Raw genomic sequence first — 14,808 nt, 5'->3', positions numbered from 1 at the left:
TCCTCCTCCTCCTCTGCGACGGGGACGTGGTGGTGGTGGTGATGGTGAAGATCCTCCTCTGGTTTCAGCAGGCCGGCGTGCAGCAGCCGGGAGTCTAGGTCCTCAAAAAAGTTCATGTTGGTGGTGCTGAAGCAGGGGTCATCGTAGAAGTCATCGGCCGAGGAGAGAGGGAAGGAAAGGTCGGACAGATCCATCGGGGCTGAAGAGGAGGAAGAAGAAGAAGAGGAAGAGCTCCCGGAGAAGTTCCCCAGTAGAGGAAGAAGTCTCCTGTTCAATGAAAGAGAGAAGAAGAAAGGCGTCTCCTGTCAAAGTCAGCTGACTGAAGAAGTAGAAGGTGTCTCAGAGGAGGCGAGAGAGTTTAAAGGGACAGTCTGTCACCTCACCTCCCTCAGCTGCTCTTTATAAAGGACTCCGTGTGGAGGCGGGGCTGTGGTCTCACTGACCAATGATCTGAGGGGTGTGTGTGTGTGTGTGTGTGTGTGTGTGTGTGTGTGTGTGTGTGTGTGTGTGTGTGTGTGTGTGTGTGCGCGCGCAGGCAACAACAAGGAAGCAATGAAAAAGTCCATCTCAACAATCACTCAGGCTGCTGCTGAGTGCTGATGTTTCCTGATAATTATAAAAGCGAGAGCGACTCTTTGGTGTCGGAGTCTCTGACTCTGTAAATCACAACCTAAAGACCATCGCCGTGCATGAAACAACGTTCTGTCCTCTCAGCTTCAGCTCGATGAACGTGTGTCTGAGCTGAGCGCTCTGAAGGATGAAGCGTGAGAGCACTTTGAGTCTGTTCTACACAGACAACGTGACGTGATTCATGAATATCCCAAGAACGGGTTTCCCTTCGATTACAATAACGTGTCAGTGTGTCGGTGTTCTGGAAGTTAGATGAAAGAGAATTCCTCATTTGCATATTTAAATATAACTAATAATAATTTCAGAAAATATAAAATAAATATATTTGAGGTCAACCCTTTGTCTTGTTTAACACACAACTTCAAACCAAAATAACTACTTTAACTCATTTGAATCAAACTTTAACGTAAACACTTTTCAAACATAATGTGATGAAAGTTGACTTAATTACATATATTGTTTTATATTTTATATTTCGTTTTAACAGCTGTGCTTTGAACGTTCTCCTGCAGATGAAAATGATTCACTCTTGAGGCATATTTTTAGATATTGTATTACTTTGCACCGTCCCTGTCAAATAAAGTAATAAACTGAAATAAAAAAAGATAAACTCAAGATGTCACCTGAAGAGGTGACAAATTATTTCATCTCAGATAAAACAATCTAAAGTTCCTTTTTATGGAATATGATTTGAAGAATTGCTTTGTGGGTTTGATTCTCATTTCATATTGAACAGTTTGTTTTATTAGATATTCTTTACATTATATAAGTTATATATACATCTATATATATTTTATATATATTATATGTATATATATATATGAATATATTCTTTATTCATCAGTCTTGTGAATGTGTTTACTTATTAGTTGACGGCCCACAACTTAAAGTGTTGCTGTGGGACGGAGGCTCACTGCTCAGACTCCGTTAAATTTAGCAGCTCGTGAAATCGAAGACAAGTGCCCTTTAACACCCCCCCCCCCCCCCCCCCCCCCAGAAAGAGCAGAAACAGATGCTGAGATATTTAGAATTTCTCCGGCTTTATTAAAAAGGTTAAATACACAAATGTACAACATAGTGTTGACATAAATATAATAAAAAATTAATGAATAACAAAATAAAAATAGTTCATAAAATGCTAATAGAAAGTGTGAAATAATTACATTAACTCTGTGATGTTATGAAAGTGAGATATTAATAAACTGTGAAACATTTAGAGGAAAAACATATGGAAATTATAATAAGTGTATTATTTGCTACAGAACGTACACACACAAGAAGAAACCAGTGGGGAAGTAATACAGTCACTCAGGCAGCTTTCTGGTCATTACATCCTGCAGTGATTGAAGCTGAAAGGAGACGCCGGTTATTTGACATTTGTTCTTGTTGTCACCAAATCCAGTGAAAAGGTCAAAACCAACAACGTGATAGTTTGTCTCTCGATAATTTAAGACTTCCTGTCTGTGGCTCTGAGATCCAGGTCCACTGGCTCGTACCAGGTGGAGACCTCTGGTTCTGAAACGTGAAGCCGATGCTTCACGTGTTAAAGCTGCATTCTCTCTAGTGTCCACCAGGGGGCGACTCCTCTGGTTGTATAGAAGTCTATAGAAAATGACTCTACTTCTCTCTTGATTTATTCCCTCAGTAAACATTGTAAACATGAGTTTATGTCTCAATCTCTAGTTTCAAGTCTTCTTCAATACAGCATGATGTTCATTTAGTACATTATGGTCCATTTAGAGTCACACAGACCATAAAGCAGGGGATGCTTTAGGGCGGGGCTACACGGTGATTGACAGGTCGACACCACGGCGTTGTCCGGTCTGGGGGTCGTCTGTGTTTTCGTCTCACGACTTTAACTTTCAGTGTTTTCACTTCATGGAAGTTAATTGTAACATTTTAGTCATCGAATATGCTGACTTGTGGAGAAATGTTCTGCTTTCCAGTCTTGTTGTTGACCGGCAGCCTCGCCCCCCCCGCCCTGATTCCTCACAGTCCTGTGTGTGTGTGTGTGTGTGTGTGTGTGTGTGTGTGTGTGTGTGTGTGTGTGTGATGCCTGGAAGCATCACACCTCTGCACTCCTACTTCCCTCCCTCGTCTTACGCCACGTGTGACTCAGATATCAGACGTGTGGGAGGCTCTGTGTTTACGGGTAATGTGTCTTTGGACCAGCTCAACACGAATGTATCTGTGTTTGGTGCTTTTAATGAAGTTTCATGATATCTGTGAGTTCATGTTTTCACCTGTAGACTCTTCTAAATGTCTGTAATGGAACTAAACTGAATTTTCTGTTCTGAAAATTTAAATTGAAAAGATAATGCCTCATTTGCATATTTACATATAACATTTCATAACATTTAAATATATGTGAGGTCAACAAACAAGGTTTCCTTTTTTTATGTTACACAAAATAACTAATTTTGATCAAACTTTGATCCTTATTTAATTTGAACAGCTGTGCTTTGAACTTTTGCCTGCAGATGAAAACGATTGTTTCTTTTGATGGATTCAGGTCCTGATCGTCACATGTTAGTGCAAAGTATTTGAATTCTACATATTGTGTTAAATATGCAGAGCGACTGCCCACTACTGCTTGAAACTGGGATATTGCAATATAATTATACATACACATATACACATACACACATATATATATATATATATATATATATATATATATATATATATATATATATATATATATATATATGTGTGTGTGTATTTTTGATTTTGGGTGAACTTAAGAGAATATAAGAGTATAAATGTAATTCTTTTTTTTGTTAGGTTCGTTGCTGCAGAGCTAAACAAGACAATGTTGTAGACCACATAAATCAAGACCAAGACCAGGACCAAGACCAGGACCAAGACCAGGACAGGGTGAGTCCCACACTACATGACACACTCACGATAAAATGTGGAACATTTAAACCACTAAGACACATTCCCATAAAAACATTTATAGACTGTATATATGGCAATAATATATATATATATGTATATATATATATTAGGGGTGTAACGGTTCACAAAACTCACGGTTGGGTTGGGTACGATACAGTGGAGCCACGGTTCGGTACGTTTCGGTACAGTAGAAAACTATAAATGCAGAGAAATGTACTTGATTTTAAAATATATTTATTCATTACAACTAACATCATAAAGTTATTCTTTGACTTTGAACAATGATGAACTATACCTGAGTGACTCATCTTCTGGGGTGTCTTCTTAGCAACACATCAGCATAAAAAACAAAAACTGCTCCTTAATGTTATGTAGTGTTGTTACTTACATCTTGCAAAAGAGATTTTTAATCTCAATGGGACTACCTGGTGAAATAAAGGCTTTTAAAAACAAAAACAAAATATATATATATATATATATATATATATTGTTTTGTTTTTTATTCAAACGTATTCGGTTCGTCATGCGTACCGAACCGTGAGCCTCGTACCGAACGGTTCAATGTGAATACGCGTACCGTTACACCACTACTATATCTATAGATATAAACTGCATACGAGAAATACAACAATCAAAAGGCTTTGCAGAGGTGGATTTTATGTGTTGGAATTTTGATGAAAAAAATGATGAAAATGTGACATTTGAATATCACAACAATAATATTCTGCAGATTATTTTGAGAATCAGAACCGGAGCCGTCGTTCCCCAGCTGGTTGTGTTCTCACACCGTTCGGGCTCGATCCGGATTTCTTTCTTCTGCTTTGTGAGTTGGTCTGAAGCTCTTCATCCGTTTCCGTCTGCTCGCCGTTTACAGCGAACGTCTCACGTTTCATTCAAGTACCTCGAGATCCCAGCGGGGCCCGATGCCAGGTCAGTTTATAGCATCGGGACCAGGCGAGGGGTGTGTGTGTGTGTGTGTGTGTTGTATTTATAGTTTGTGTTGTTATAAACTCTGGGGGTTCGTTGGATCTAATCATGGAAACTGGAATTGAACGAAATCTTCAACCGTAACTTTAACATTGTTGGACACGTTTTTCTGTGATTTGTTCGTCTTTAACAGCAGAACTCACGTAACGTCACTTCAGTATTTAGTGCATAAAGCTGGTTGGAGACGGTGCTGAAATGTTTTGTGAGCTTCTGTCCTGAAGGAGCAGTGGACTCATCAGCATGTCAACGTCAACACGTGTTATTTAAGTTCGGCCAAAGTTTGATCAATTGAAACACAATATGGATTTAATCACACAAATGATAATTAAAATAAATATCAGGATAAAATGAATAAATAAGAATCAATCTCATTCAAAACTGGATGAATGAGTTCATTCTGACGGCCTGTTTATAAATGTAATAATTCAACCAATTAAAACCTTTATATTTGAACGTAAACACATCTTTGTCTGGAGGCTGTCGTGAGTTTTGAGTGGTGATGGTGATGCAGCTCGGTCACGTGTGAGAATCCTCTGGTGCACGGATACAGGACACGTGATCCCCGTTCAGATTCAGATCATTCAAACCCGTCTCAGGTCAAACAACCGCGAGGAAGAACGTCACATCTTCTGTTCAAGCTTTTGTCCATTTGAACGTGTTCATACATGAATGGCTGAACTGGCTGAAGCTTCTAACACCAGTGTGATGGTGCTTCATGGTTGCAGTTGATTGCTGGCGATGAAGAGCATGATGATTGGAAGCGAGTTTCCAGTTCAGTTTGTAGCTCCTCCCTCCCTCAGCCGCCTTGAGTTTCACTCTCACTGACTAACTATTCCTTACCCACAGTTCGGTCAGTCTGATATCAAATTTAGAATTCAAGCTATGAATACAATATGCAGGATTCAGTTAAATAGGACCTGCTCACCTGTTTGTTATGCCGGCAATATCAGACCTCCCGAAACTGCTGGCACGGACCCAGTGGCAGATACTGGGGCTCCCAGCCTCGGGGAGGATTCGCCAATTATTTCTGAAATCACAGATAGAGAGGTCTGTTAACATTCCAACCCGATATGCTCTGTATCAAGTCTTGCCCGCATCCTCCACCAATTTGTTGTGAAAATAAAGCTATCTTTCACACTTAGAGCAGGTTTAAGAATGAAACAGAAGCTCTCAGAGGCGTATAGTAATATCAAAGCAATAGATTTATTTATCAACAGAGTTATTCAGCCAACACAATTAAACATGCATGGGCTCTAATGATTTCCCTCTCAGAGGTCCACCATAAGACACGCTTAAACACATCAGCGTGAAACTTAATATAGGGGTTCCGCCCCTTGATACACATTGGCCAAAGTCAAAGATGCAGGCGTGGCACGTTTATACGTTATGGCGCCTGGATGGAGGCCGTGGATGTCCATCCACCTTGGCCCCTCCCAGTAGGCGTTGGTTTCCATCAGTGTGAGTGAGGTGTTGGATACAAGAGGTCCTGAGAAAGAGTGTGTATGAAGAGCCGGGCTCAGCTGGGGGCGTTGTCTCACTGTCTCATTGTCTCTTTCTTATCTTCTCTAAGGATGGCGTCCTGTTCCTTGTGTCGCAGTTAAATCAGTGACCTTTCTCCTGCTTCTCTCTGGCCTTGCTGTGTTGTGAGCACTGTATAAGTGGTTAATAGAGCTGCATAAGCTAATGGTTATTAAAACTACAAATGTAAGCTAGTGTTTAATTAAAACTACATATAAGCTAGTTGCTAATTAAAGCTGCATATAAGCTAAATGCTACTTAAAGCTGTATATAAGCTAATTTTCTCAACAAGAACTACTCACACACACCAGCACGAGAGAGCGAGCGTGTGTGTGTGTGTGTGTGTGTGTGTGTGTGTGTGCAGCTGCTTTGAGCTTGTCAAGCTAACGATCACTTTCCAGGGATGTCACTTTGAGACTTCACCCACAATGCATTTCTCTCTGGCTGGGATTCTGCTGGTCAGCTCAGTCCGGAGCGGAGAGGATTTGGGTGACTGGTGCTGGTGCTGGAACCCCTACTGGGCATGTTGGTGGGAAACAATACACACATCTTTATATTGTATTGGTTTGAATTGACATTGACATGTTTTAGCCTTTAGCCCGTTTAGACTTTGATCTCTACTTCAGTACTATTTAAAACGTTGTTTTGTTTTGTCTTGTGCATCATGAGTCGCCTGAGGACGGAACCTGCACACAGTTTGCACCAACAAACAATGTGTCAACATGAAAACCTGAGAATAGAGTTGTTCTTCTTGTGTGGCGCTTGTGAACAGCTGAATGTCTCGTGTAACTGTCGCTGAACGACTCTGAGTCATCCAGGACTGAAAGATGTAAGAACTGTCTCTTTAAGCAGCGGGAACATGGCTTCTTATGGAGTTGGGGGGGGGGGGGGGTGTGTGTGTGTGTGGGGGGGGGGGTTCAGCTGTTGTAGCAGGATTACCAGAGCAAGATGCCCCCCCCCCCAAACCGCAAACACACAGAGAGGGAACTGTGGGACTGGAGGTTTTAAGAGTTCAAATGTTTCTCTGTGTCGTTCTTAGTAAATTCAGGCGACTTAAGTTTTATTTTAATGTTTAAAAGCTTCTCTGAGGTCCACGGCGGTCTCTAGTGGGTTATTTCTGATCATGATTGAAGTTAAACCGGAGATCAGATGAGCGTTGTTCTTTCATCAACACGGCGTGTTGTAAGAACAGAAACAGAACATGACTTCATCTTGAAGCAGCAGCAGCAGCAGCAGCAGCAGCAGCGAGTCCAGTGCAGCGCTACGAACACTAATACTAATACTAATACTAATACCACACTGTGAAAATACTCCACTATAAGTAATCCTGCATTCAAAACCTTATTCCTGATGTTTCTGGGTTAATATTACTGCTGCATTAGTTTGTCTGTGGCATGTTTTTAAACTAGTTTAATCAGCAATGCATCATATTCTATGAGATTATTATCATATATTATTATATATGATCATATATTATTATATATTACACGTTCTCATGCTGTCCCGTGAGAACGTGTCTCTAAGAAGAACAGCTCGGTGTTCAGCTTTGTGACGTTGGGTTTTCCAGCTGATCTGAACAGTTTATTTATCGTCAAAAAAATAGAAAAGAACAAAATAGAACAACCGTATTCTATTAAAATGATGCGTTGGTTTCTCCTAAAACCTGGCTAATATATTTGAACACATAATATACTTTGACGTTTTAATACATACTGTACTATGACTTTTTCATATTTTTTACGACATAATATAACATGATTTTTTAATGACACTTTTTGTCAACATACTATATTCTGACTTTTCCATGATATATTTTAATACATACTATATTATGCCATTTGTATGACTTTTTTCTTAAAATGCTAAAGGTCTTTTTATTACTTTTTATCCGACAACTAAATACTATGACATTTTTTTCGACATACTATTTATACTACACTATAACCTTTTTATTGTATTTTCATCAAATACTGTAGCATGACTTTTTATAACATGCCATACTCTGACATTTAAAAACAAAGTTCAGGAGATTCTGGACTTTTTGATGCATAATAGACATTTGACAGACTATATTGTTACATTGTCACATTTATGATATACTGCACTGGACATACTTGGGAATTGTTCCCGGCATGCTTTACTGTCAGCATGCTACATGATGAGATCTATGCAGTAATATGATTTTCTTTCACTAGTTTGTGATATCTTCATGATTCATACTGTAACACTACCCCCGATCAGCTGGACCGCTCAGCTCCGCTCACCGTCTGAGCTCGTGTGATCTCCTCGCCCGGTCGGCTCATCGGATACAAACGGCGGTGGCCCGGCTTGCATGTCTGCTAAAAGAAGTGTCTGGATTTTGTGGGTTCACGGTTCGGTATCGTTTTCCCAACAACTGCCGACAACATGTGCTCTCAGACCAGCCAGCCGGTCTGGAGTCTGATATACGAGAGGAGCAGATTCACTGTTCTCACTTCCTCTGATTATCCATCGTCACACATCTGGATTCCTAGTGGATTGACACCAGACACTCAAGTCTGACATTAAAGAAGCAACCGTAATGTCTTCATATGCTCTGAACGGCCCGAGAGTCGACACAACAAACAGCAGAGTCGGAACATTTTACATTGACAGACGCACGCTTAACACAGCAGGGACACGATGACGTCATTGTTTAATTGATGATGTTCTTTGATGTTCTTTATGGCATGCGTTACTGAACTCCTTACTGATTTGTTGTATGATGCTGTACGATCGGTCATCTTCACGGCTTGTTGTACGGACATTGTTTCAGGTCCAACAGACGGCGCTGTGACGCTTCAGCCTGATAGATCTGAGTCACAGTAACATGAACGTTACCTGTGCTGCATGTCCTCCTCTTATCGAATAAACAGCACAAACAAGTCACATTTTTCCAGGAAATATTTATTGAAAATGCAAATGTACATTTTTATGATACAAATCCTCTTTAAATCACAAACCAGGTGAATCATTTTAATTATTACTTTATTTTTATTTTTTAGATTTGTATTTTTTTCAGAAACATCCTGCGACATTACAGTACAACACATACTTTCCAGGTGGTGGTCTGCAGGTACAGGTGGGTCGGTTTCATGAGAATGTGTTCCAGAGAACCGTGTATTTGAACGCACCGCCACGCTCTCCTATCTTCTACTGGAGATAACGAGACGAGAGCGTTGGATTGTGTTCGGTCAGTTGCTTCTTCAGTCGGGTGGAATGCTTCCTTTCTGCTGTGCTCGATCAAACTCCAATAAATAAATAAAGTGCTCCACGTACAGCTGGATTTAAATCAGTTACTACACCTCTCTAGTGATTATATTAAGTATACGTCACAGCACTGGATATACAGTTTGTCATCTTTCTGACAGTGAAATATCTAAGAATCTGATATCGCAAATCATTTAAAAAAGTTATTTACAAAAACAAGGCACAACATGAGGAATTCTGGGTAAATTCTGATCTCCAAACAATGACGACGCCGATGGACTGAAGCGAGTCCAGAAGCCGTTTGCTTTCACACCTCAGAGCTCGTTTCCTGATCGTCTGCATCACGACCTCTTTTGTTTCATATCTTTAGACCTCGTCAGTCGTGGCAGCAACATGAACTCTACGCAGACGAGCCCAGGAATGAGTTTCTGTTCAGAAACAAATAACTTACTTCTTCCTTTGCTGATGGGGAGGTGGAGCTACAGTGCAGCTGCAGGTGTGACCTCGTTGAAGCGTGTTTGTTTAAAGGTGTTCAGACATGACGTCAACACGATGATGGACTGATGTTAAAACGATACACTGAGCAACTTTTAATACATTTAAATGTGTTAAACTAAAACTCTTCTCATACGTAACAACAACAACAATAACTCATCATTTGGTGCCGTCATAATTAGGCCACACTCGTCTTTATGTGACTCTTATCAGAGGTCAGAGGTCACATTCGGTGCCATGCAGTACCACCTCCCGGCCAGCCGAGGCAGCAGAACAACTGACTGGAGTAACCAATCAGAGCTCAGTATTCCACTCTCCCAACATCCTAAAGCAACACGGCTGAGGTTTCTTCTTCCTCTTCTTCTTTTGTTTTGTGGTTCTAGAGGATGTGAACACTGTGTGTGTGTGTGTGTGTGTGTGTGTGTGTGTGTGTGTGTGTGTGTGTGTGTGTGTGTGTGTGTGTGTGTGTGTGTGTGTGTGTGTGTGTGTGTGTGTGTGTGTGTGTGTGTGTGTGTGTGTTTAGGACCACTGGCAGGAGCAGTCGGTGGGCTCCTGGATGGTGTAGCTGACCCAGGTTGCGTTGCCGCTGCAGTAGAGCTGCACGGAGCGCCGCTGCAGCCCCGTCTCCCTGCAGCACTTGCAGAATCGAGCGTACGTGTTGATGTTGTAGTTGTAGATGCTGGCGGACGGACACTTCCCATCACACGACACGATGTTCACCTGCAGAACACGAGAGAGTCGGTACAGGTGCAAGGTAGCAGGGCGACAAAAAGAACCAGCAACATAACAGAAATGGAGTTGTTTAAGGGTCGTTTCTTACAATCTGCTGTTGTCTGCTGTTCCAATACAAGCTGTTTCTATTTGTTACACAGTTCAGTTAAATCATGAACTCTGCTCTCTGCTGCTACGTGCTCACGTTGCAGTGTGAGGCAGAGTTGCCCACTTTCGAGCAACTGAAGCTTTTTCATGATTTCTTTTTTTGATTTTTGATTTGTTTTTACGATAACTTTTTACTTTTTTAGGCCATTTTCTATATATTATACAATGACTTCTCGGAATGCTATACAATAACCTTTTATTACATTTTTTGACAATTTTCTACATTTTGGACATTTTAGTCTTTGACCTTTTACATTTTACGACATGCTATGCTGTGACTATTTAAGGACTTTGACGTTTTCATATATATATACATTTTTCGGCATACTATACTATCAGCATGAAATTGAAGACGTACTTTGCTGTGACGTTTTTGACTCTTTTCAACATGCTATACTTTTGCTTTTAAATACATTTTTGGACACACTAGTCTACGACTTTTTACATTTTACGTAAGCTATCGATTATTTTAGCAATCAAGTATTCTACAGATTATTCTATCAATTAATCGGATAAGGACTTTCACTTGGAACAAAAACAGTATTTCTACACTCTGGTACCACTGCTGTTACTTCAGTGAAAGTACTTCCTCTACCACTGCGTGGTATATTCAGGTTTCTCTTCCTGTCCTACTCATAACTCCTTAAGAAGTTGAGATTCAGACGGAACATACCGGCCTGTTGCTGCGACAGTCGTTCTTCCTGATCGTCATCCTCACCGTCACCTTCTGACACGACTTCCCGTCTTCTTTGCCTGTTCACACGACAACAAACCAAATCAGTTGGAACAAAGTTAACGTGAGATGTCCAAAAACAAAGAAAGATCTGAGCTGCATGTAGAGACAGCAACCACCAGGACAGAGGCTGTAGATCATGCACAACGTGTTGAGTTAGATGAAGGGTACAAATTCAACTTTATATGAAAGCTTTACAGATAAAAAAGTAACAAAGGAGGAAGCTTAACAGAATATAAAAAATACAAAGGGCTGGTGAGATGCTTCATGCAGTTATCACATACACAATACGGCTTCAAAAAATATTTTCAAATATCAATAAAAATTGATGTATAAATAAAATAAATGCAACAAAAATACATTTTTTTTGTAAACATGCTCTGTCAACCTTTCTGCCATTTAAAATACAAAACAAACTGAGCAGTAACATGAAGCTGCTATGTGTGGCGTCTGCTTTATAACAGTAAGATTACATATCAGCGCTCGCAATATCGTTTCACTCCTTTCACCACAAACTCTTTCACAAACAACGCAGCTGTTTTAGAGTAAGTGATATATCACATTCATAGTTATTAATAGAATCTTTCAGGTGAAAACTGTAGTTGTCAAGCCGCTCGTAAAAAAGAACAAACTAGACACGTCACGCATGAATAATTATAGTTCTATGTCAAACATCCCATTTTTAAGTAAAATTATTGAAAAGTTTTTCAATAACAACTTTTTGACACCAAACTAATTGTTTTGATGTCTTCCAGTCTGGTTGTCAGCCCACTGTCAATGTTAAACTGGTTTGAGTCTTTATTAAAGGACACAGAGGACTTTGTGTCTTTAGGTCATGTCACATTTAAACAGACAAATATGACATGCGGAGTTCCCCTTGGCTTCATTCTGGGGCCTCTTCTGTTTGAACTCTACCTGCTTTCACTGGCTCAGATTGTGGAAAACAACAAAACAAGTTACCATAACTATGCAGGTGACACACACACACACACACATTTACGTAACCAACACCAACAGGGGACTATGGTCCAATAAAAGTTAAAGTTAATAAAAGAGTTCGCTGTTTTTTGAGATCAGCGCTCTATTTCAATCGTCAATGTTAAAAACTATTGTCTGAGTCTTTTTAAATGAATACACAGCTCTTGACACTGTGCTTCTTGCACTGGTGAGTCTTGTAATAAGGAATACGCCTCACATAGCAGCTTCCGTTTCCCACACAGCTCCCCCTGGTGGCGGAGCAGCACAGCGGCTGTGGTGTAGCGGCATGCAGACCTTCTACAGCAGCTACAGACACCAACCCACACCAGTATCTACTGACACATGCAGACGTCTAAGCCCGACTACTGGGCAACTACCAACAGCACATTGTTGGCAATCAACAATGCACTGCCCAGACAGCGCTAAATGGGGAAAGAGTTTAGCTGTCGTGTTACATGTCCGTGATCCACAGGGAGGGGCGGGGCTCAATACCTCTTACTGTCCTCTCAAGTGTGACATTACTCTCGGCCTGCACACAGGATCGTGTCTCCGCCTCCTTCAAGGAGTTAAATCACCTTTAATTACTTCAGTATCACATCTTTTAAGATAAAAACTTACAAAAAAGGGAATTCACAAGCAATGGTCAGAAGTTAAGAACTCCATGAAGCGAGGAGGATGCAACATCTGCATCATAGGTGTTATAAATGTTTATATATTTTGTATTTTGGCAGCATGTTTTGGTTTTATTCTACTGGTTTTGATTCCACAGAGACCTGAAGTGAGACAGTTGAGAGGACCGGTTGGTTGCAGTCAGACTTCCTGTGTGTTTTACTGATTTTCTGTTTGGTTTTTGGAGGGAGTACATTGTTGAATATCAACAATGGCAAAGCCTTGTTGTTTTGGTACCTCGTTCACAGTTTGTGTTAACTGTGGGAGTCAGGGGGCTAACGGGGAAAGGGAACAGAGAGAATCCAGTACCTGGTGGGATTGGTACATGATGGTAAGCTGCAGCACATGAACCACAAACCCATTTGCATGTGATCAGATGCTTTTCAGTGACTATACTACTGCTATCACTTGGCACTTTGAAAGAGTTATCCGTTGCCATTTGTTCCTGAATTCACTGAAAAGCACGCCGACAGATCTCTCTAATCTGAATACACAGCAGACAAATGTAACAGAAAACAACAGCTGGGATCCAATCGGGACAACGTTGGTTGAAGATGTTTGGACCGAAACGGACAAAACTGAAGGGCAAACATGTTGGAAACATGTTGAGCGGCAGGTGGCGGCGCTCTTCAGTGTCAGCAGCCTACAGCGCTACTCTAACTACAGGACGCGCCGCTACGCTCGGATCAGATACTCACACGTCTTGCAGCATCCGTCCATGTAACTTACGATAGTTCCACCGATCTGAGTGCAGAGGAGACACAAAATGTTGAGAAATAAATAAAAAGAATATGAGTTTGTTTTCGGAAGGCTGATGGCTGTGCAAATGTTCAATATGTCAGATAACAATTTGGGGAATTCTGCATTTTATCACCAACAAAAACGTACAGATCAGTTGTTCTCAAACTGTTTCTGGCTCGTTAAATTGCCAAAAAGTGCCGGAGTTTTAGACCCGAAAGACAAACATCTGTCCGGCTATATTCATAGAGACGTCCAGAGCAGGAAAGGCTTCGTCATGAATCCAGATAGAACGGACCTCTCTACCTTTGATTCCCTCTCTACATGTTGCTGTGTTTACATACTTCTTACGAACCTGAACCTCGCTTGCCTTCACGCATCAGAGCACACTTCATGAATCATATGCGTTCAGCTTGAAGCAGTTTCAGACTTCTGGTTATTTCCAGCATTACACATCAAATATTTTTTTTAATGAATAGTTTTAGTTTGTTTTCACATTAAAGACACCTCTGAAACGTGTCCTTTTTGAAAGTGATTCTACATAAATGCAGTCCAATAACATACATGACAGATTTTGGGGGCGATGCAGGCAATCTGTAGCATTCTTTACCTAAAACGTGCAGGAAAAGAGTCATTAATGAATCATTTGAGTCACTATCAATGTCTTGCTTTACATTAAGCAACACTGGAACAGAATCACGCAGCATAAAAAATAAATGTATCCATCAAACCGTGGAAGACAGTAATGATTATCTCCTGCCAGGTGATTCTGGTTAGGTGTGTGTGTGTGTGTGTGTGTGTGTGTGTGTGTGTGTGTGTGTGTGTGTGTGTGAGATGCTGACCTTCATACACTCTGTTTCGTTGAATGGTGGGCAGCCGTAGGAGTAGGAGATGAGCGTTGGTCCCGACAGAGTATCTGTGCAGTCAAACTTCACGCAGTTTGATACCCAGGACTTCCCCGGCTGAAAACACAGCGGCAGCATCAACTGATGTACTACTACTACTACTCCTACTACTACTACTACTACAATTACTCCTACTCCTACTACAAT

At 40.8% G+C, this 14,808-nt stretch overlaps 2 protein-coding genes across 3 annotated transcripts in view; both read right to left on the bottom strand.

Annotated features, from left to right (window-relative positions):
* LOC306790712 (myoblast determination protein 1 homolog 2-like) overlaps positions 1-1,968 on the bottom strand; it is a 5,494-nt gene extending 3,526 nt beyond the window's left edge. Inside the window, exons 1-2 of one of the 2 annotated variants that reach the window (XM_079287165.1) lie at positions 1,916-1,968; positions 1-267 (exon numbers count right to left, since the gene is read on the bottom strand). The exon at positions 1-267 is cut by the window's left edge and continues 391 nt beyond it. In XM_079287165.1, the coding sequence (XP_079143291.1) occupies positions 1-194 (194 nt within the window). In that variant the 5' untranslated portion in view covers positions 195-267; positions 1,916-1,968. Of the gene's footprint in view, positions 358-1,915 lie in introns of those variants that run through there. The other variant, XM_079287164.1, reaches the window with a different exon arrangement.
* An 8,310-nt stretch (positions 1,969-10,278) lies between these two features.
* otog (otogelin) overlaps positions 10,279-14,808 on the bottom strand; it is a gene marked incomplete at both ends in the record, with an annotated part of 58,309 nt that continues 53,779 nt past the window's right edge. Inside the window, 4 exons of the mRNA XM_079291941.1 lie at positions 10,279-10,479; positions 11,312-11,391; positions 13,717-13,762; positions 14,599-14,718. Of these exons, the coding sequence (XP_079148067.1) occupies positions 10,279-10,479; positions 11,312-11,391; positions 13,717-13,762; positions 14,599-14,718 (447 nt within the window). The remainder of the gene's footprint in view (positions 10,480-11,311; positions 11,392-13,716; positions 13,763-14,598; positions 14,719-14,808) is intronic.

Source organism: Melanostigma gelatinosum (assembly GCF_949748355.1).
Source record: "Melanostigma gelatinosum genome assembly, chromosome: 2".
Taxonomy (NCBI): domain Eukaryota; kingdom Metazoa; phylum Chordata; class Actinopteri; order Perciformes; family Zoarcidae; genus Melanostigma; species Melanostigma gelatinosum.
This window is presented reverse-complemented; position numbering and strand designations above follow the sequence as displayed.